This window comes from Egretta garzetta, unplaced genomic scaffold (assembly GCF_000687185.1).
Source record: "Egretta garzetta isolate BGI_Z169 unplaced genomic scaffold, ASM68718v1 scaffold321, whole genome shotgun sequence".
Classification (NCBI taxonomy): Eukaryota; Metazoa; Chordata; class Aves; order Pelecaniformes; family Ardeidae; genus Egretta; species Egretta garzetta.
In genome coordinates, this window is record NW_009258756.1 from 1,952,106 (window position 1) to 1,974,503 (window position 22,398).

The following is a 22,398-nucleotide window of genomic DNA, read 5'->3' on the forward strand; positions in this document are numbered from 1 at the left end:
TGTGTATCACAGTTCACTAGCTTACAGGAATAAATAATTTGCTTGCCTTTTCCTGGGGGCTTAAAGGGATACTTAACTTCTATAGAATTTCTTTGCTGCAAATCTCCAGAACAGTGACTTTCCTTTAGATGCTGTTTGCAGCAACTGGCGATGAACTGGTCCTGCTTGAAAACTTTCTGTCATTCTGTTAAGATGGAAAACAAAACTACCCATCCAAAGATGTAATAGGTCAACAAAATAAGATTTTCAAGGGAAGAATCTGCATTTCTTTAATCCTTTCAGGTTTTCAGGGAATGCCAAACCAAGGCTTTTTAGCAGAAATCAGAAAAAAAGTATGTTGGGAAAGATAAGCAGTTCTATAACTAGGCACAATGTTAACAGGCATCAGGGTGACTTGACCTGAATTCATAGGCATAAACACATGACTGTGTAGCTCCCTCAGTATTGTTTGTGCAATATCTCTTTAAAATACCTGGGGGTTTTAGCAAAAATATCTGCCCATCCTCTAAAGTTATCATACATTATGCATAAACGTACACTTTTTTGTAATACTTATACTGCTTTTGACTATTCTGTAAAAACTGGCATCTTAAGCACAACCAATTCATGCTGTTCTATTATCAGGTTGGAAATTATCCTCCAGGGCTATTGAGCTCCGTCATCTTTCCTTTCATCCAGCCTCCGAGGATTTTGCAACCGGCTTTCTATAAAAAGCTGTCTTTCCCATCATTCTTTGTTTCTTATGTCAGATTAGAGTCAGGGATATTTACTGCATACACACATGTGTTCAGCCTGGACTTTGGTCTAATCTTCCAGAAAGTGGAAGTGAACTGGGGCACCAGTTCTCAGACTCAAGTTTTATAAAAGCTAGTAATATCTGTGGCTATTCGTAGGGTGAGTTAGGGCAGTTTAGCAACCATGAAAACAAGTAGTGTATGAAGTCAAGCTTACTGCTCAGTCAGCCTTTGCTACCAGCCTGACGAAACAGGTTGGGAATTACAGTCCCCACCTGCGATGAAATGCTTTGGTAAGTCTCCAAATTATCTCGGGTCAGCTGGGAGAGCTCTGAGAGCAGTTTGATCATCGTTAGATCACAGGAAAGGTGGGTTGTAAGCCCTTCTACCGCACAGGTCTGGGGACACAGGACTTTCACTTCTTGAAAGTTTCTTACTGGACTCAGGGGAATAGAAACACCCTACCTCCAGCACCTAAACACCAGAGAGGGAACAGCATTCAAATTATGCTCTTGGGCTTAGTTCTTCTCCTGGAAATATCCATGGAGTTTCCCACTCAGGGCATGGGTATTTTGGATCACCCTTTCTAAGGCATCAGACTACATGAAAAGAGGTTAACTTATGTAGCTTACATGTACATATTAGTGGTATTTGGAATTGAGAACTTTATTATTGGACGCATATTTTGGATTTGAAGACTGTTGTGATGGCTAGTAGCAGCTCTGTGACTGAATCATGAGCTATTGTTTGATATTGATTAATATTTCTGCTTCTGTTTTCCTAAGTGAGACCACTGAAGATATCACTTGCACTAGAAGACCAGACTGTGAGGCTTGGACAGGAAATCCACCTGAAGTGTGAGATATCGGAGAATGTGGAAGGGAAATGGTACAAAAACGGGCAACTGGTCGAAGCTAGTGACCGTGTAAAGCTTTACCATAAAGGAAGGTAAGCCTGTTGTGTATTGACCTGACTGTTGATGGAATGATGCTGTAGAGATGTGCCAATATGTGGGTTACTTCACTGAAAATTATCTGGTAATCAAGCCTAACCTCTGTCCCTAAAACATACTTATTCTTATCATCATAAAAGCCATGTCTCCTTGCCCCTTTCATCTTGTTTCTTTTGGCTGCGGAGGACAATAATCAAATGCCTGATCCATCTAAATTCAAGCTATTAATTTTTCTTGACATTGCTGTTGCTGTTAGTATGGGATATTAAGTAGTAATGTAAAATAATTATTAGACATTATTAAAAATACATAGCTTTTAAATATCTCTTTTTCCAATAGCTTCTTTTTGTGTCAGCTCAGACCATGTATTTCTGCTCATGCAGACTGTGTGGAGTTATCAGGTTCCTTTGCATGTGTAACCCATCCTTTTCCATGGAAAGTTTGTCAGTTAAAAAAAAACAAACACAAAAACACACCCTACCTTTAACTACATCCTCTTCGCTTTAGCTTAGCAGACCATTCATAGAGCTGGGAACTGCACTTGTGAAGATACACCTAAACAGGCTATGAAATGTTTGCATTAATTCCGTAATGCTCACTAAGTCACAGTAAGGGACAAGTGCCACCTGTGCAATGACCCCTTGGATTGACATACAGTGAAGGAGCTCCCCACAACCCATGTGGGCCCATAGGGTGAGGTGAGGGAAAGGGGAGAAAAGGGTACGGGGGTGAGTCCTACCCTGAGCAAAGCTTAGCCACAGCAGGTGATAGGAGAGCAAAAATATCATTGTGCTGGAACATGCAGTTAGATAGTAAAAGCAGCATAGGCTTTGTTCACCCATTTCTTTACTCTGGCAAACAAACAGTAGGTTGGATCCTGTCACAAAGATGGTCTCACAAAAGTCAGAATGTTCTCACAATGGGATGGCCTGAAGATTTCTTCTTGAACAACCAACTTGCGATCTAATGGCAGCAGCACAGAATCCCTGTGTCAAGATTTCACTCCTGTATTTTTCTGATTCTCCGTTCAAGCAAAAAATATTAGAACTGGTTATGTTATCTGGTGGTTGCCTCAATGATATTTTATACAAATCACAAAGTATTTAATCAGCTAAAATACCACTAAGCAGCCAGCGAAAGGTTTTTAGTCAGTAATTTTACACACTTGCACAGATCTCCTAAACTTTTCACAGAATTTTCCTTATAGCTTCAAGCAGTCTTCAGAAATTATTTACATTGATTTCTTTTTCAATTTTTTACAGAATCCACAGATTTGTCATAGCAAGCTCTGCTGTTGATGATGAGGGTGAATACATGTTTGTACCAGATGCCTATAATATTAATATTCCATGCAAAGTACATGTTGTGGGTAAGTATACAGCACAATGACTTATATATAACATCTCTTTATCTGACCTTTGGAAATTAAATTCAATGTGAAATATCCTTGATTACAATCAGTTTGTTTCCTCTGAGCAGGCATCTACCACAGAAACCAGAGCGGCTGCTTTGTCAAAGTGTGTTAGTCAGAGAGCTCTTTGCCTGCACTCAGGATCTGCTCGTAGTTTACAAGCCCGGGGGAGCTCCCATGGAAGGCTTCTTGATGTTGAAACCCTAAACCTAAACCACTCCTAAGAGTTTGTGTAAAACAGCTGTTGCTATCCTCTTTTCAGATGTACAGTGTTGTCTTCTTTGAAGAACTGGCTTGCTGACATTTCAAAATATGATTTGGTTTGGTAAAAGATTAGTAAAGTAGGTACATATTCCCTAAATACATCAAAAGATATCTAGAGAGTGAAATGTTTCTGGTCAGTTTTTATTCACTCAGCAAAACTCAGCTTGTTAATGACGCCAGTCATTCAAACAAAAATAAAACAAGGCATTGGCTCTTCCCACAATACCTCACTGCCTTTTAATTGGAACCAGTGACTTGGAAGTCAAAAGGACAGCAATATAAATGCCCAGAGTTTTAGAAAATATGGCTTGTAATTGAAGCTGAAAGGAGTGGGATATCTGTGTTCATAGAATCATAGAATTGTTTAGGTTGGAAAAGACCTTTAAGATCAAGTCCAACCATTAACCTAACCCTACCATCCCACCACTAAACCGTCTCCCTAAGCACCTCATCTGCCCATCTTCTAAATACCTCCAAGGATGGTGACTCAACCACTTCCCTAGGCAGCCCGTTCCAATGCTTAACAACCCTTTGGGTGAAAAATTTTTCCTAATGTCCAACCCAAACCTGCCCTGGTGCAACTTGAGGCCATTTCCCCTCATCCTATTGCCTGTGTTAGAAAGGTTTAGGGAGAATGGAGAGGGAAACAGTGATGTCTGAAGGGTGATAACTCCATGCTTTGAAGAAAACCTGCAATGGAAATTCTCAAGAGCTACTTAGAGGAAATGTCTCTCAGAAGTTACCTAAATATGGATCATTCTGCCTCAGGAAGACAGATTTTTTTTTTTTTTATAGTCCTACTGTTCCAAGATTTCTGTGGTACTATGATCTACTTTAAAAAAAAAAATTTCTTCACAAATTTTCTTCCAAACAAAAAAAAAAATTTACTAAAAATACCAAAATACCAGGAAAACAGAAAACAGAGCATATTTGTCTATGTTCCAGCCCTGTACCAGGTCACTGAACTCTCAGTGTGGCAGCCACAGGGCAAATTTGGACAATCTCTCCTTTTTCAGATCCTCCTAAACTCCACCTGGATGGTCTTGGGGAAGGTAACACCGTGACAGTAGTGGCAGGAAGCAAGCTACGACTTGAGATCCCCATCACTGGCGAGCCAACTCCAAAAGTCATGTGGAGCAGAGGGGACAAGGTACATTGTCATTATACGTGTTTCTTAAGCTTAACAAGGGGCCTTTTACTTCAAAAAAATAACCTTTAGCCTTGTGAAGGCATTGATTTTAATGGCAGAAAATAAGGAGGAGATGCATTTTATCTAAAAAACTCTCATTGCTCAAAAATGAAGAGTAAAATCAATAAATATTATTTAGTATCTTTTGGGTCTTTTTGAGGAAAGGCTGGAATTAATGAAGGAAAAAAATATGTTTTTTTCTATAAATAAATTGTAAAGGAGAAGGACATATGAGATGCAGAAGAAAACTACTGAAAATCTGCCAAATGTCTACTTCTTCTGTACATACTGCCCAGAATGGCTGCCAGGTTTTGACAGGAAGCCACGGTATGGTTTTGGAAAATGAATGATAAATTCTGACAGAATGTCAAGTCTCGAATGAAACAATAGGCTGGGCAATTGGTGTCTTAATGAAAAACTTTGCACAGATCAATCCCTGGCTGTGTAATACCAAAAAGACACTTTTCACATTTAAATTTTCACTGTGGTGTGTGGAAGCTGGAACATGTTATCATTGCTGGATTCCTCAGACCGACCTGGTCAAATGTCTGACTACTATTTTTTTAAATATTAATTGTAGTATCACCACTATGGACTTGTCCAAATAGGGAATTACTCTAGGAGAGCTCTTACTCCAAAATATGTGAAAGCATTTGAAATCTATGAGGACAAACTACTGACCATTTCAATCACTCCAACCTTTAAACTGAACAAATTACATTTACATCCAACTTTTGGGAGAATCCACTACTCTCTTTCCATCAAATTAATGACAAGTAGTGTAGACAAAAGCATGTTCTTGCTCACAGGACAAGTAAGCCTAGTACCTCTTCCTTTGAGATGTAATGTCTGAACTAAGTACTAAATGGTTACTCTATTTTCAAGTTATTTATTTGTCTCTCAGTTATTTTGTTGGGTTTTGTGATCATTAGGTGACTGAAATTCTGAGCTTTAGCGTGTTTTTTCCTACAGTCACTTTAGTATTTTTGCTGAAGTGTCCTGTACTGCATTTAGATTTTGATTTTTGAGCATTTTGATTCTCAAATCCAGAAAATAAGACTTTTCTCTCTGCTTACTTTCATTCCCAGTGGATCACAGATAGTGGAAGAATACGGGCAGAAACATACCCAGACAGCAGCTGTCTGGTCATTGATACAGCTGAGAGGGAAGATTCAGGTCCTTTCAGAATAACGTTAAAGAATGAGGCTGGAGAGGACACAGCTCTAATCAACATTAAAGTGGTTGGTAAGTTATGTGGAACAGTGCACATGAGCCACGTCTTTTATCGCAGCCCTTTTCAATAAATGGTCCTTGAAGAACCCTACTTTTCTGCTCCCCAACAAGACACAAATTCTTCCTCTGTCTGAAGAGTCTCTTCTGTACATGCTGTCCTCCCTAGCTACCAAACTGTTGTATATTCTCAGAAAGCTTCCATTTCCCCTTTTTTCCCCATTTTCAGATGTGGAATTGAGGTACAAAGATACTAAGGTCCAGTGTTACTGAAGGACACAGGAGCTTAGCATGGGATTTAAGTAGGGGTTAAGTATCACCCCACTGCCACCTCACGCTGCAAGGGCCAAACTTGTGCAGTTGCCTCAGACTGCCCTTAACACTCTGTTCTCCATTTGCCGTGTGGCTGTGGGCGCCGTCTTACCACATGTCCTCAAGTGCCCCTCAAGTGTCTTGGCTGTGCTGAAGAGCTTGGCACTTGTCCCTTCCTAACCACCTGCCAGGATCCACAAAGACCTTCTTTCTCTCTCTCTCCTCATTAGGAACTCCTGTTGCACTTCAAAAACTACTCAGATCTGTTTCGTATTTAACATTTTCTTATTTCAACCTATGCAAAAAAAAGGAAAGATTTATTTTTTAATAATATTTACTTTGTTTACAACAGATGTCCCTGATCCTCCTCAGGCGCCAAATGTGACTGAGGTGGGTGAAGACTGGTGTGTTATGACCTGGGAACCTCCGGCAAATGACGGTGGATCCCCCATCTTAGGTACATACTTTTTTTTTTGTCGTGATGCTCTGATATAGACAAAAGAAACAAACCCCAAATAACGGACACTATAGGATCAGAGTTTAGCTCAGGCCCTGCAGAGTTGCACTCTGAGTTTTTCTAATGCGTTGAGATTTGTCATTTCGTATGTTGCCACTTTATCTATCCCCCTACTTGAAAGACAACCTCTTATAATATCAAACTTTGAACAGCTAGCCTGTTTGAATGTTACCAGGGATTTCAGAAAGTTTACTGAGTAAATTGGAATATCTTCTAATACACTGAACCGAGAGTAAAGTCAGAGGGGCCCAGAGGCCAGCAGAATCAGGCCCTTCTCACTCTGAACTAAGTCCAACGGTGCTGTAAATGAAGTCCAAAAAAAGCTCGTGCGTGGCCACGAAAGCCAAATAGATGACTATCACATAGTTTGCAATAGGGAAAATATGACAATAACCCCTAAACCACGCTAGAAGGAGATACTGAGGTGTATCCAGGAAAAATACTATTGTCCAGTCAAAGAACAGACCTCTCACTATTGAGCTTTATGCCACCAATTACTGTAACACAGTTTTGTTTGGTCAATAGGATATTTCATTGAAAGGAAAAAGAAACAAAGCTCCAGGTGGATGAGGTTGAATTTTGAATTGTGTAAAGAAACAACTTTTGAGCCAAAGAAGATGATTGAAGGTGTTGCTTATGAAGTCCGTGTATTTGCTGTTAATGCAATAGGCATGTCCAAACCAAGTATGCCTTCCAAGTCCTTTGTCCCCTTAGGTAAGTAAACAAGAGCATAGGGATAGGTATGCATGTAGAAAATTATCCTTGATACATTATTACAGTCATCTAATTATGTAACTGTAGTTCTTGTTACCCTTGTGTTGCTTGGGATGTGTCTTTATTAGGTGCTGCATAAATTATATGTCTATCCCCAAAGGATTTATAGTTGTTTATAAATAAGAAACAAGGATGTATAGGCAGAAAAATGGTGCACTACAATGGTGCTATAGGTGAGCCAATATGTTTTAAGGACCAGAATTAATAGTTCCATGTTTTTATATATCATTGGTACTTCCTGAGTCAACAGAGTCAAACTATGGGCAATGTACAGAATTGAAAAAGATGGATTACAGCCTCGGTGGTTTTTTGCAGAAAGCGGTCGCATATTTTCAATGTCCTTTTGCAGACAATCCAGATAAGGCTAGGTCATATTTTACACTGTTCTACATGTCCTCTTGCTGCTTTATATTAATGTACTGCTTTATATTAATGTAACAGCTAGAGGGCCTTGTCACTCACCTAATGACAGACTAATTTGGTGGCCTTTTCATATAAAGAAACAGATTTTTCAAACTATTGTAACAATCACAAGTCCCTGTAAAATAAAAGGCACCTTGTTCAGCGGCACCCCCATGAAGCAGAGGAGGAAGAAGGTGGCTGTTATTGCTACAGCGTGCTCTCCTCTGGCCAGAAAATACCTGCTGTTGTAGAATATGCTACTCACGACTTCTCTGCTCTACCTTCCACCGCCCTTTGTCCTCAGCAGGAGGAATTTAACTCGGGGCCAGGCTGTGAGCAGATACAGGATGAGATACCTGCTTCTCCTAGTTTGGTCCTAATTGGGAAAGACATGCCAAGAATGATTGGAAATGCCAGATAGGCAGGATTTAGCCTGTCACCTATGATGTTAAATTAGAGGAATACACGCCATAAATGTAAACCTTTAATTGTAACACAGTTTTCTGCCTTCTCCCCGCTGCCTGCTTTCTTCAGCTGTTACCAGTCCACCAACTCTCCTGGCAGTGGATGGAGTGACTGATACCTCAGTTACCATGAAATGGAGGCCACCAGACCACATCGGAGCAGCAGGGTTAGATGGCTATGTTGTAGAGTACTGCTTTGAAGGAAGTAAGTGACAACGACTGTGGTTGTGTTACTCATAGTGAAAGTAGGTGAGATTTTCTCCATTTTTTCTCTACAGGTAACAGGTGCTCTCATTTTAACGCAGAGACTAACCAGTCAGAAAACCTCAAGCAGCAGGGTGTTCAGGCTTCTTTTGGTTTGTATTCCAGATCCCACCCATTGATTCTAGCTCAACCCACCCTACATTTGATCTGAAATCCAAATCAAAAACCATATAATCTGTTGTAGGGTATCAAGTACCGTGTCAATCACTATCCTGTTTTTTGAGCTAAAGGAAGAGTCGATGCAGTGAAGAGTAGATGGATGAATGAATAGGAAATAATGAATGGCTATAAGTGTGGTCCAAAATATGTGTAGGTTGGCTGGGTTTTAAGGACAGGAGGTCCTCAGTGTGGTAATCCCTATCTTGACATATTACTAATTGGCCACTTCAAGTGCCAGTTCCCAATACTGAGGACTGACAGCCTCTCCAATAGCTGGCTGTAGAAGTTATCTAGGCATGCAAAGTTCATGTCTGGATATTGAATTTCTCCAACGTTTCAGTGTAGTTACATACCAGATCTTTAACCATGTCCATCTAAGACATAAATCTATACAGAACTGAAGGAGAAAAATAAAGATGTAAGAGGCTGAATAAACTTATGAGAGTAAAATAACAAGGAATGGGGAAATAGAATGTATGACTTATAATCAAGAGTCTTTGGTGATCAAGCAGCAGAAACTTAGTAGATTTTCTTCTGACCTGGCATCAAATGAAGTCTATTTTCAAAAGGCAAAATCCACCAACTCCTGGGTAAGTATCAAATAGCCTGGAGTGCAAATGTCAACCAGTGGGACTCCAGAGATGTTTGGATAAAAGGGACATGGTTATCTGCAGCTCCACTAGCTGCTGCTCTTAACTGCTCCACAAACCAAGTGATGAGTTGGGCACCTTTTTTCGTAAAGGCGTTGATTTCAACGAAAGCTTTTTGTGAATGCAGACCACAGCCTGGAGACAAGAGGTAGAGGACAGAACTTGCCATTCTCGCTGTCACGTGTTTCAGATTCAGACAATCTGGGAAAACAGTAGTTCACAAAAGTGGTCAGATACCACAGGAGCAGAGTGCCCTCAGCTCTCACTCAGGCAAGTGGGAGAGGGAGTGAAGAAGAACCACTGGCTTTTCTCAGGAGCACTCAGCATCTTGTAGTATTGAGCTGAATATCTGTAAGGAGCAGGAAGAGACTGCAAGAAGCTCAGAGGTCTGGAGAAGATCACCTGAAGGCAGACACAGCTGGAATGGTAGGAAGGGTTTTCCTTGTATATGGGGAGGGACCTGTGGGAACAAGTCAGAACGGGTAAGCATGCAGCCTTACATCAAGATGCAGCATTCCTATAATGCCTCCATTGCACAGGCAAGATGTATGGGAATATAAAGGGCACTGTCAATGTGAGGACTTCAGTGTATGCTGTATATTATGCTCTGTTTAGCATTGCTAGGATGGCGGGGGAAAAGTGAAAAGTGTTTCTAATATGTGACTGTCATAAAACCCTTGAGATTACAGTACGTGATCTCCAAATCAGGTGACAAGAGAGGATAAGAAATATATATATGCTAATGCAAACAATGGTGTTCAGAAGACTGTTCCAAATTTATGTTTTAAGGACTATTACACAGATAATCATTGTATACCTGTTGAATGGAACAAATTCTTCACTTTTTTTTTTCAGATAGGTTTAAAATTTATGAAGATACAACAAAATGGCAGTCAACTCTGTCATTTTATTGTTACCCACCTCAGTTAAAATACAATGGTGCAATGTATTTTACATAGCTTTCTGAGTGTTTATGTATATCTATATATTCCTCCTATATATGCATATACAACTATATATACACAATTGACATTATTTATGTATATATGTTACAAAAATGGTTAGGAAGAAGCAAGCTTAGTAGAAAATACTGATTTAAAAAGACCTGTTATCATACATCCTTTTCTCTATGTTCAGTCCTTTTTTTCTTTCTTGCACTATCTCAGTGCCTCCTTTTCTCAGTCCTTTCAGTGCCTGTTCTCTCTCAAACTAATTTCTTCTATACTGTTTAATAACTCTATTTAATTTCAAGGTACTTTTTATGACTGTCTATATTCATTCTGCTCTCCTTTTTTTTTAGTTATCTGTTTGTAAACTCATTTGTCATTACCTTCTTCATTCTTTCATCGTTGTCACTGAAATAGTTTTAAAGAGGGCATTTTTTGAGACTTCCTTACCATAGCAATCATTAGGAGAAATCACAATCTGAAAATAGGACGACAAACTATATATATAATTATAATTTAGAAGAATCATGTACCTTGAGCATTGGTTTGGCTTCACTAAAACTGGTATTTGCCTTTAATCTGAACCTCATAACTTGACTGTCATGGTGGACTCTTGGTCTTCCTTAACTATGGTAGTACCTTTGACAGCTCACTGTGTATATTACTGAACTGGAGTCTCATCATGAGTATCTGGATCTGGCATTGCATAGGTGTGAATAACATGAATACAGAACTCCCCTTCCCAGGGCTAGTTTACAATATCCAACTTGAACCTCTTGCTGTGGTGATGTGGAGTAGACCAAATCTCGCTGACACTGGAAAAATCAATTCCTACTAGTATATGCTTCCTGCTGGTTCTTGTTTGACATTTCAAGGGTAGTCTGATGAGCTTGGCCCTTGTTTTCCCTAGGACACTATGTTTATCCACCTTTGCGGGGCCATTGTACCCACAGATGATCTGTTTCCATAGCTCGTAAATAAGCGCTTTGGAGAGTCTCTGTCAGCTGAGATCTTTCCCAGTGTACCCATCCAGGACCATGCACAGATACTAGAACAGTATTTTTACTATCCTGAAAATAGCCAAGTCTGGGATTCCAGGAAATCCAGGGCAGTCACAGCTTGGTCCAGGAAATAAAGCCTTAGCGATTACATCATATCTGTCACCATCCATGGTTTTGGCCTTCTTTAATTTTCTTTCTATGTTGCCTTTAGCTAAATGTGTTCTCTTCCTGTGTTTCCCCAAGTTTTTTTTCCCAAGACTTCTCTTTTTCTGTCTCTCTTACTCAGAATTCTCTGAATTTCTTCTCTCTTCTATGATGTGTTTTCTTCTCCTCCTACACTTTCTCCCATCATCATTTTGTTTCATTTCTCTCACTTCCAGATGTTCCTTTTGTCTGTTTCTTTTCATCTTTCCAGGGCTGTGATCAGGCCCAAAGGAAAAACCCACCTTATCTCCTCCTCTTCCTTTATCCTTGAGCTTTCCTGTGAGCATCATGCAAAACTGTTCTTTGATCTAGATGCCCTCTTCCCATCTCTTTCCTCCCTGCAGTCTCCCTAAATATGGGTCCTCTAAATCTTTAAAGCCCAGCATCTATCTTTGCATACTTACTAACAGGAATTGCTAACCACTGACAAAATGCTCCATCTGTGTGAAAGTGGGTGTCTCTGATTAATTTTAAAGATGGATTCTCACAAGGTATATCGACAGATCTGTCTGAGGAATTGGTGGAGCCACCTTTTAACCTGGAAGGTACAGTATTCAACAAAGGATATAAATCTTCTTTAATGAAAGAAAAACTCTCTTCGTAAAAGTAAAGATAAATTTCTGAGAGTGAATTTTAGGGGCAACAGTCTACAGAATTTGCTGTAGTCTGTGTATAAGGGGAGGGGGAGGTGTTTGGGAAACAGTCATTGATTTCAATCCTCTTCTGCTAGAAGCTGAAAGAAGCAGCTTGAAGGAGAACTTAATGCCTAAAAGTAAGACCCACAGTTATGAAAATGTACCCCAATATTGCGCGCTATGTCTGCAGGGCTCTCTAGCTTATGATACCTCTCTTGTCTTCTGTGCCAGTATTATAATGCTGTCTTTGTATCGTGTATTGGTGAAGGTATTGATACTGACTTGCTACTGCATAGATCTGACTTCCAAATGTCAAGGTGCCAGCAGTTTTGAAGTGATCTGTTTAGAGGACAGGTGGAAAAGAAAGTATCATTTGTAGTTGAAGCTTTTCTGAAAGACTGTGCTGTTTCCATCACTCTGTGGATTACATGAGACTGCCTCAGGGTAGGATAAAAAAAAATCCAAGAACGCTGTCATTACGTGAATAGTTCTGACACAGCCTTCCTTTTTTAAAGGCACCAGCAGAGATGGCATTTCATTGCAATTTGTAAATATTCTGTGCTTCTCTCATCCCTGTGGTCTCAGTGGTAGTTTCAAGGGTACTCAGTATTGATCTAAATGTAGTATTATTGAAATTAATTGTAAAACCCATTTCTCTCCAACAAAGCTGTTAAAGAAATTAGTGCTTTTGGAAATATACTCTATGTCCCCCTTGTTTTCTGTTAGCTGAATTTAAAGACTAATCAGTTTTCTCTCTGAAAATTAAATGATAGACACATTCTAAAACCATTTGTTTCTCTAAATATTAATATATAATCAGCAGAAACCCTTAAAGGTTTGAAATGTTTTTCCTACGTATGATTAAAGTGAATCAATATCATGTTACAGCATAATTAGAAAAACAAAGCAGAGGTATCCATCAGAATACAATGAATCTATTACTGTTCTGTAATTTTCCTCACCCGTGCAGTGGATGTATTTATAATTCCCTATTCTTTCGATTCGTCCTCCCCTCCTCTTTTCCCTAAACCAGCTGATGAATGGATCGTGGCTAACCCGGAGCTGACAGACAAAACGAAGTTTACGATCAACGGCCTGCCGACTGGCTCGAAAATCCTTGTGAGAGTAAAAGCTGTGAATGCTGCTGGTGAAAGTGAGCCCAGGTACCACCCACAGCCTATTTTAGTCAAGGAAGTGATAGGTAAGATCTTCCTACCCACACTCACCCACAAATACACCCTGCTGCCATGCTTAGATCGGTTTTTTAAGGCTAATACTTGTTGGAAACTGCTGATAGGGCCTTACAAAGCTATTGTGCAGTGGCTAGAAATCATGAAACCGTCTTTAAAAATGTTTGTAATTCTTTAGATTTGTTTCGTTTCTGAGCCTTTATTGCTCAGCCTTTCAAGGCTTTTTCTCTGCAGAACTTGAACTTGATGTTGCTTTTTTGTTTCTCACCTATTCCTACCACCATAATAACATTTGGTGTTACAAAACCTAGTGGTGGGACAAATGTAACATTGTGGGGCCAAGAAATTTAAGATGCCTCACTCGTTAGCCACTTCTGAGAATAGTAGACCACAGAGTCTCTCTATTTATACTGATGCCCACCAGTGCTGCCTAAGTCAGAAAAGAAGATAAACGTCAAACACGAGCTTTTGGCTTTTTTCAGAACCACCAAAGATTCGTCTACCAAGACACTTAAAACAAACCTATACTCGAAGAGTTGGAGAAACTGTGAATCTCGTTATTCCTTTCCAGGTAAGAACTAAAAACACTGACAGGAAAATACCACTTTTTCTTATAGGGCTGCTTTTTAACTTCTTTCTGTGTAACTTTGGTTGGCCAGTGAGTTAACTTAAGATGTGGAAGCACACAGAAGCACACAGGTGCTTGAAAGCTTTTGCTCTGATGTCTCAAAGAAATGATGTTAAGCCAATTAATGAATTGGGTAACTAGCTTAGACAGACTGGTCTGTCATCTGTCATCCAAAGGACACTTATAAATCCTCCCAGTAGATATTACATGTGAGATAATTGCTAGCACAATGCCAAATGACTACACGAGCAGTAGTTAGATATGGTATCAAGGGTGGGACTGCAGTATTTAATCTTTTTCTTGTCTTGAGAGAGGAAAAGGGAGGGGAAGAGTGAGCAGAGCTCACAGCTATAATATGGCCCTTTCCAAGCATGTTTTCCCACAGCATCCTGTTAACCTTCATTCCCATAACTTGTACAACAGTGACTGCCTCTCTACCTGCAGGGTCCTAATTCTTCTGAATACAAGAATTATGGCAGAACTAATTTCTATTTCATCTCTGCACACCTAAAGATAGTGGGTGGGCATAATCCGGCTTCTACAAGGCTGTTAAAAGCCTAATAAAATCTTGATCAGAAACGCACTGCAAGATACACTGCTTTTGAGAAATTAAAGGAATATTCTATGGTTATTCTCTTAGATAAGGCATTAAAAATATTTGAGATTATTCTTTTCAGACAGCATTTTTAAGTTGTTTGCCTTTGGAAGGCAAATCCCGTGGTAAAGCAGGTGGAATTCACTGTGATTTAAGTACCTAAATTGGACACTACTGGGCCTATAAAAATGGCAGAAGAAGGTGTCAATCCAGCCTACCTAACAACTATTCCAACTGCTTTTGCAATGAAAGAAGAGAGTTTGGGATCCCTGGAGGTTTAGTCAACCACTTTCCTCTTTCACTGGCAGTGTAGAGAATGTAGGCACTTCCAGAGGGTGAAATATTTTATTCTGCATTTTCTGGTTTTTTTTTTCTTTTATCTTTTAGAAAACTAGGAATTGTCCTATCTAGCCAGGAATTTAACTATCCAATTTAACCAGAATTTGAAAATATTTTCAGTCTCCTGGAAAAAAAAAAGCAAGCAAGCTGCATTTTAGGTGAATTAATATGATTGCATCTCAAATGCTGTATGATTTTTAAAAGAATCCTCTGTTTCTTTCAGGACAGTTTTTATTTCCCATTTGGGAAAAATAGGAAATAATCCACTTTTCTATCCTACTCTTTTCCCTCGCAAAATCATATACAAATTGTTTCCTGGCTTCTTATAGGGAAGACCAAGGGCAAAAGTATCATGGCAGAAAAATGGTTCTCCAATTGACAAGAACCAAATCAACATCCGCAACACGGAAAATGACACTATCATCTTCATCCGAAAGGCAGAAAGGAGCCACTCTGGAGAATATAACATGAAAGTGCAAGTAGAGAACTTGGAGGACAAAGCTACAATAGATATTCAGATTGTTGGTATGTTTTGAGAAACAGAAATAAATGCATGGCAGAGAAGCAGACTCCAGCCATTCCAAGGCTATGGGAAAGCAAAGAATTCCAAAGAGCATCTTTCTTGACAGTGCTAACTTTCCACTTCCACTTACTGTGGTCTCTCAGAAAACCTCCCTACACAATGGCAGATGCTTGTTGGAACATGTCAGTCTCTTCTTCTCACTGTTATGCTTTTCATGTTCTTGTCTATCCAGGATGCAAGCTTTTTCCCACTGAGTGGTATCCATAGCCAGAAATGGCAGTAAATTCGTAGTAACTTTATCACAAGTGTAATGTGGAAGAAATCCTAAATGTTGAAAGTACAAGAAAGTAGGACAGACAGACATGAAAACACATTTACTTTTCATTTTTACCAATCTATTTCTTTACATAATAGGCAAAACTGGTAGCACAGCCTTTATAATGATTGCCTGACTTTATCTTTTAGGAACACATCTTCAGCTGGTTTTAACTTTTCCAAAATATCATGTCCTTATGTAACTAAAGAGCATATGCACACTCACAAAGTGGCCAAGTTAAGTTTTTGATAACTCTGACATGTCTTGACTGACATGTCTTGACTTTGGAAACCTTTATTTTGCAATCTCAGCTTTCTTTTGATGTTGATTTTGGCAAATGGGTATTGTAAGAAAGACAGAGAGATCAAACCAAGTGGAAGGGGTGTGTAGGAAAGAGAGAGAGAGAGAAAGCAAACAATGGAAAACATCCACCACCATATTTTTGTTACAGATCGCCCAGGCCCACCAGAGGTTGTAACTATTGATGACGTCTGGGGAGAGAATGTAAATTTATCATGGAAGCCACCAAAAGATGATGGCAATGCTGCCATCACTGGGTACACTATTCAAAAAGCAGATAAGAAAAGTATGGTAAGTAACAAGGAAATGTTTAAAAGGCTGATGGACTCATGAATTCTCTTTTTCAAAAATAAAAAGACTCACATGCTCAAACTGATGTAGGTGGACAAAGCATTGATTAGTCAGTGCTCAGAAATCTGCAAGGCATCTCTAAAAATTCTAAAAATCGCCTGTTCACTGTATCTAAAGCCTAAAAATGGAAATGTTTTCAGATAATGCCAAAGAGAAGGACTAAACAGGAAAGGGCAGGTGAATTTGAGGGAAATAAATCTGCTTTTTTCCCTTGTCTCGGTAGAGAAAATAAAGCCCCAAAATATTAATTCAGTAGTTTGCTACTAGAATCAAAAAGTAGTGCTGTTGTTTTCAAAGCTGTAATGTCACATTGTGTAAGTCATTGCCACTCTTTACTGTCCCTGGCAAAATGGTACATATGTAACTTGTCAACTGCTTTGAGATTTGCAGATTAAAAGTACAGTATAGAGATGTTTATTATTTTGTATAGAGATGTTTATTATTTTCATTAAACTAACATGAATTTTACACTTCCTTAAAAGACAGTAGTTGGATTCTTAACATTTAACATTTCCTGCAAAAATTAAACACTGAAGATCTAGGACAATATTTTGGGAGTTGCCTTATCTCAGGAAATCTTTTTGTTGTTGTGTGTCCCATCGTCCTCCTTCCCCCCCCCTCCCCTACCCCCCCTTAATTTGTTGATCTGCTTCATGGTCTGACCAATTCATTCTTCCTGTGCCACTATTTCCCTTCCCATCCTTCATTAGGTCTTTCTTTTCAGACTGTAAAAAGAGACAATCTGTGTACAGCAACGAGAACAATGTTTTCTCCTGTCTCTAAATTACTGTGTTAAGGAGAAAGCAACAGCAGCAGTGTCTAGGGCCTGGTGTGTCATGGATCATTCAGGTCATAGTGTCCCCATATTCCCCATGGTATTGAATTTTGCAATTCTGGCATTCTTTTAAAGATGACCAGATATCAATGCAAACTGTGGCACAGGGAACCCAGCACAAGCTCATCTTTAGAATAGGAAGAACACTGTGTAGGGCAGAGTAAAGAAAAGCAAAAACACTGCTGTGGTCATACCGTGCTTTATATTAATTGCATTTTTAGCATTAAACTCCTTCACCTTAGTTTGTTATTTAGGTATTGTGTACTAGGATAGAAATCGCACGTCCTGTTACCACTGCAAGGCTAAAGGGCTAAAACCCACCTCCCCGTCCGAGCCCTTCGATATCGGAGGACCACCTGCATAAAATTACATTTCTCATGAACACTCAACCTGTGGAACAGGGGGGAGATTAGTGCCTTGGCCTCTTGTGAGTACACATTACGGCAGAGTAATACATGCTACTGCTCTTCTTATCTGCAGCAGTACCTTCGCTGTCGGCAGCGTGGACTAGGAATGAAGCAGCCTGCCTTGCCTCGCACAATACAACCTTTGTAATACTGGATTTCCTAAAACAAACCCTCTCAGCTAAGAGAGCGTAACACATCAGTAGGGTTCACTTTCCATTTGGCCTTCACTGCTCAGCAGCGAGCTCGGTGGTATTCTCAATCACTCATTTCAGACAGAATAATTAATTATTACTGGCTTCACTGTTTTAGTATCCATTAACATCCCCTTAAAAGAAAAAAATCTTACTCCCACAATCTTGATGATTCTTCCAAAGCGTTAATGGCTGAGAGGTGCAGGGTGCTGCAGGGAAGCTTATGCTCTGTGTTTGTGTCTTTCAGGAATGGTTCACAGTAATGGAGCACTACCACCGCACCAGTGCCACCATTAACGAGCTCGTCATAGGGAACGAGTACTACTTCCGGATCTTCGCTGAAAACATGTGCGGCCTCAGTGAGGATGCAACGATGACCAAAGAGAGCGCTTTGATTGCAAAGGATGGTTAGCTAATTATCTGTTACTTGGCAAAAGGGAAGGGGTGTGTTCAGAGGCTGAAAGGTGATTAGAGGTAAAGGCCGTATCTCTAAAGCATTCAGATGCATTTCCAGCCCCAAGACCAGGTACAAGTAAGAGCTAGGACATTTCGTATTGGGACTTCTCAGTTTGTCCACATAACTCATAGTTGGTTTTTTTTTTAATCAAGAGTGGGACACTTTTCCCATGCTCTGACATTTTCTACAATCTTGGGTCTCATACTTGTGTCACCACTGGCAGATCTAAGTTGACAAGAGCTGGAAGAGGAGTAAAGAAGCTGTTCTGCTGGAAGTGGTGGGTCACTGCCTCCCAGTGGAGACTTGGTATCAGCTGTGCAAGTGCTCCCATCCATTTCAGGCAGGATCCAACAGATAAGCATAACCCCTGCTTCACATCTCTTGTGGGTGGAGCTGGACGAATCGTGATTCTGCGGTCAGAAATTCTGATGTTTCAGAAATTGTCAGTTAGAAATGGTACTGTAAACTTTAAAACAAAGAAACAAACTTCCCCTTTATGGAAGGGAAATTCTACAAATAGGTGGTTTAAAGGAAGAAAGTCAATCCAGGTTACCTCAGTTTGTCTGAAAGGAAGGAATACATGACTGCCATCATGCAGAGGACAGACAACCTGTACAAGCCACAGTGACAGGTCTGAAGGCCCAGGGTACTGGACCCCATTTCCATTATTAAAAAGAAAACTACCTCTCTTTTAGAAATGTGATCATGAACAGAAGAACAGCTATAGGAATTGTTTTTCATCACTGCTTACTTGCCCTTGCCATGAGAGCAAGTATCAGGCCTAAGCTGAACTGGGGTCAGTACGAGAGCTTGGATGAGGTTTCAGTGAATCAAAGCTCTTTAATGATACCTGTGCACAGGAATAGATGTCAGTCTGTCCAGCTTTTTTAAATGTCAGCTTAGTTTGTGAGTGAAGATGATCTATTGAAGGTAATCTCCATTGCAGAGCAGGGATAAAGCAGCAGTGAGAAACTAGATTTTGCTACCATGATTTCCTTGTACAGAAACTAGATCCATTCAGGTGTCTGTATTGTTAGGGCACTGTATGAAGCAGAAAGAAAAATGGGTTTTCAGGCACAGAGCCAGTTTGTAATCAAACAAACTGTGAAAAGTAATTGGCAACAGAGTGAACACGGCTTGTCAAGGCAGGTATCCTGCTGTACATCAGCCAGGATCCATCCTGTTCTGTAACATGCAGGGCATGCAGGCAAAGACACAGAATACATGTGTATTGTTTTGTATACCACCTACTCAGGAAACAAAGAGACATCTACCCTATAGCATAACCAAGGGCTATGGTCACTTCCCAGGCTCACTTCCAGCCTCCCCTACGAGTGCAATTACTAGAGTCAGGTTGGTACCTAAAGCAGTGCAGATCAGAACAGATTCAGCCTCTTCGTAGCTTTTTAAGATGCTTGGGTATTTCGTTAGATGCCAACACTCTTCTTATAAACATTTTCTTTTAATTTCACAGGAAAAGTCTACAAATACCCAGTTTACGATGATTTTGACTTCACTGAACGGCCACTGTTTACTCAGCCTCTAGTCAACACGTTTGCTGTCGCTGGTTACAACGCCACTTTGAACTGCAGTGTTCGGGGCAACCCCAAGGTACGGCACAGCTCATAACAGTATCAGTTAAAACACGAGGGAGTTTAACCTGACAATAAAAATTGTAATACCATTTTTACTATTTGTCTCACTCACAAGCCAGGCTGAAAGCAAAAAGAGTGGTACGGGCTCTAAAGAATACAAAAAAGGACCTACTTACCTGTGTTATAGGCGTTGTAATAGTTACTAAATCCACAGATAACTTAGTGACACGGCAGAACCTCAGGAAAAGGCTGGGCTATACTGGGACCGGCACTGACAACAGCTGTACGGTTGTTAGTAAAACAAAGCCATAATTATTATATAAAAGCTAGTTATGCTTTAAGAAAGCACGTTGCAGGAATACTCTGGGGACCATGTTGGTTCTCAGACCCACTGTGCAATGCATCTTCCAGTTTCTCCAGGGTTGTGTCTTTTTGTGATCTGTTTTCTGTCGTGAAAAACTGAACTGACCTAGCAAAATGAGAAAGCAAGAGTGTTTAAGAACAGGTTTGCTGTTCACTCTTCACCTTCACAGTTTCTGACGGTTCTGTGTGCAATACTGAGAAAAACCATGCTTTTCTTATTGACTTAATTGGATGTCAAAAGCTATTGCTCAGACGTTTGCTATCATTACACAGCAAGTCTTATATTGATAACAGGCTTATGCTTATGACTTTAGTTATGTGACAGGAGCTGCACTGAAAAAATTGTGCTTAAAAACAGATGCCTGATGCAGCCTGTGCTTCTGTTTGAGTTAAGAATTACAGTTTCCTTTCTATCATTATTTTACCTATTTTGTATCATTTCTGGATTACTCAACTTCAACAGAACACCACAAAAAGTGATAAAACATTTAAGTTTATATGTTTGTGCATGTGGGTTTTCTTCTGCTTTTGCCACAGCCCAAAATAACCTGGCTGAAAAACAAAGTCGTCATAATGAACGACCCAAGGTACCGAATGTTCAGCAACCAAGGTGTCTGCACCTTGGAGATCCGCAAACCCAGCCCCTATGATGGAGGCACTTACACCTGCCAGGCAGTCAATGCACTTGGAGAGGCAGAAGTTGATTGCAAACTGGAAGTAAAAGGTAAGGGGGTTAAATCATTGCAAACACCTTGTTTGTCTGAAGACCATCTACACAGGAGTCAAAAGTATGCAAGGCAAATGCCAAAGGAAGTTAACCAACTTTTTTAACTTTCCCAGATTAAAATAATAACTCAGTTAGGACAAAATAAACTATATTGGTTGCTTTGTTTTCTTTCTGAGGACCAACATGCTGTGTTTATGCTATATTGTCTTTCCCCCCACATGCCAATTCACATGTCCGGTGACTGTAAGGCCTTTTTCCACAAGTGACAAAATGGTAGACTGTACCTCTTGCTATGCCACTTCACTTATCTGACAAACTACAGTAAGACTCAGCCATAGAGCATTTTGAGTAAACATTAAAAAAAATCATCTTGGATAACAGACAGATCTCTGAAGGAAATGGCAAGGAGAGAAGGTGAGAAGGAAGAACGATTAGTTCAGGGCAGTCTCTGCCTACCTTAAAATTATGGATTAAACAAACCAAACATTTGCTTCCAAGGAAAATTTCTTAATGTAGTTTGTTAGCAAAATCATGTAGCAGAAAGCAGTATTGGTCCCAAGGAACTACAGTAAACTCAGCCATAAAGCATTTTGAGTAAACATTAAAAAAAAATCATCTTGGATAACAGACAGATCTCTGAAGGAAATGGCAAGGAGAGAAGGTGAGAAGGAAGAACGATTAGTTCAGGGCAGTCTCTGCCTACCTTAAAATTATGGATTAAACAAACCAAACATTTGCTTCCAAGGAAAATTTCTTAATGTAGTTTGTTAGCAAAATCATGTAGCAGAAAGCAGTATTGGTCCCAAGGACACAAGCTAGTTGGTATAATTGCTGTATTTGCTTTAAGAGAAAGTTATCAAGCCCATGGCTTTTGCAAATACAAAAAAAGAGGACGAAGTAGGTTAGCCTTCTACAACTGAAGATATATCTTTATTTCCAACAACAGATACATTTTATGAATTCCAGGTAGTTTAGCATTGATTGGGGTATCATGAATGGCAATAGGATTTGGAATGGATGACTAACGAATAATCTCAGGACCATATTTTTCAGAAAATTACTTCCTGGGGGGGTCATATTTAGCCAGACTAACTCCCACCAAAGGCTTTTGTTTCAACTATGGAATAAGCTAAGTATTTCTGAAAAAAATAATTTGAGGTTATAAGGAAGGAAAGCTGCCTAGAGCCAGCTGATAGGAGGTGTCTAACTCAGGAATTTAGAGGAAATTTAGGCTAGCTGAATATGGCCCTAGTTATATTATTTCCATCATGTTAGTCTGTAATGAAAACCATAATATTTAATATCCTTATGGATTGTATTGTGATTATTTTGGATTTCCATTTCCATTTTCTGTATTTTCTGATGTATCTTGTCCCACAGCTCAAATCTCCTAGCAAGAAGCCATTGCAATGAATGTTTGGTCTATGAAGTTGAATATGTAATGAAAATATGCAATAATATGTTTCTTAATT

At 39.7% G+C, this 22,398-nt stretch overlaps 1 protein-coding gene across 1 annotated transcript in view; it reads left to right on the forward strand.

Moving 5' to 3' along the window:
• MYBPC1 (myosin binding protein C1) overlaps positions 1-22,398 on the forward strand; it is a 52,834-nt gene that overhangs the window by 25,543 nt on the left and 4,893 nt on the right. Inside the window, exons 16-31 of the mRNA XM_035888965.1 lie at positions 1,520-1,682; positions 2,949-3,055; positions 4,378-4,511; positions 5,639-5,795; positions 6,445-6,549; positions 7,135-7,323; positions 8,320-8,454; positions 8,528-8,605; positions 11,951-12,019; positions 13,143-13,310; positions 13,782-13,870; positions 15,191-15,386; positions 16,152-16,291; positions 18,032-18,191; positions 19,716-19,852; positions 20,737-20,923. Coding sequence (XP_035744858.1) covers positions 1,520-1,682; positions 2,949-3,055; positions 4,378-4,511; positions 5,639-5,795; positions 6,445-6,549; positions 7,135-7,323; positions 8,320-8,454; positions 8,528-8,605; positions 11,951-12,019; positions 13,143-13,310; positions 13,782-13,870; positions 15,191-15,386; positions 16,152-16,291; positions 18,032-18,191; positions 19,716-19,852; positions 20,737-20,923 — 2,214 coding nt within the window. The remainder of the gene's footprint in view (positions 1-1,519; positions 1,683-2,948; positions 3,056-4,377; positions 4,512-5,638; positions 5,796-6,444; positions 6,550-7,134; positions 7,324-8,319; positions 8,455-8,527; positions 8,606-11,950; positions 12,020-13,142; positions 13,311-13,781; positions 13,871-15,190; positions 15,387-16,151; positions 16,292-18,031; positions 18,192-19,715; positions 19,853-20,736; positions 20,924-22,398) is intronic.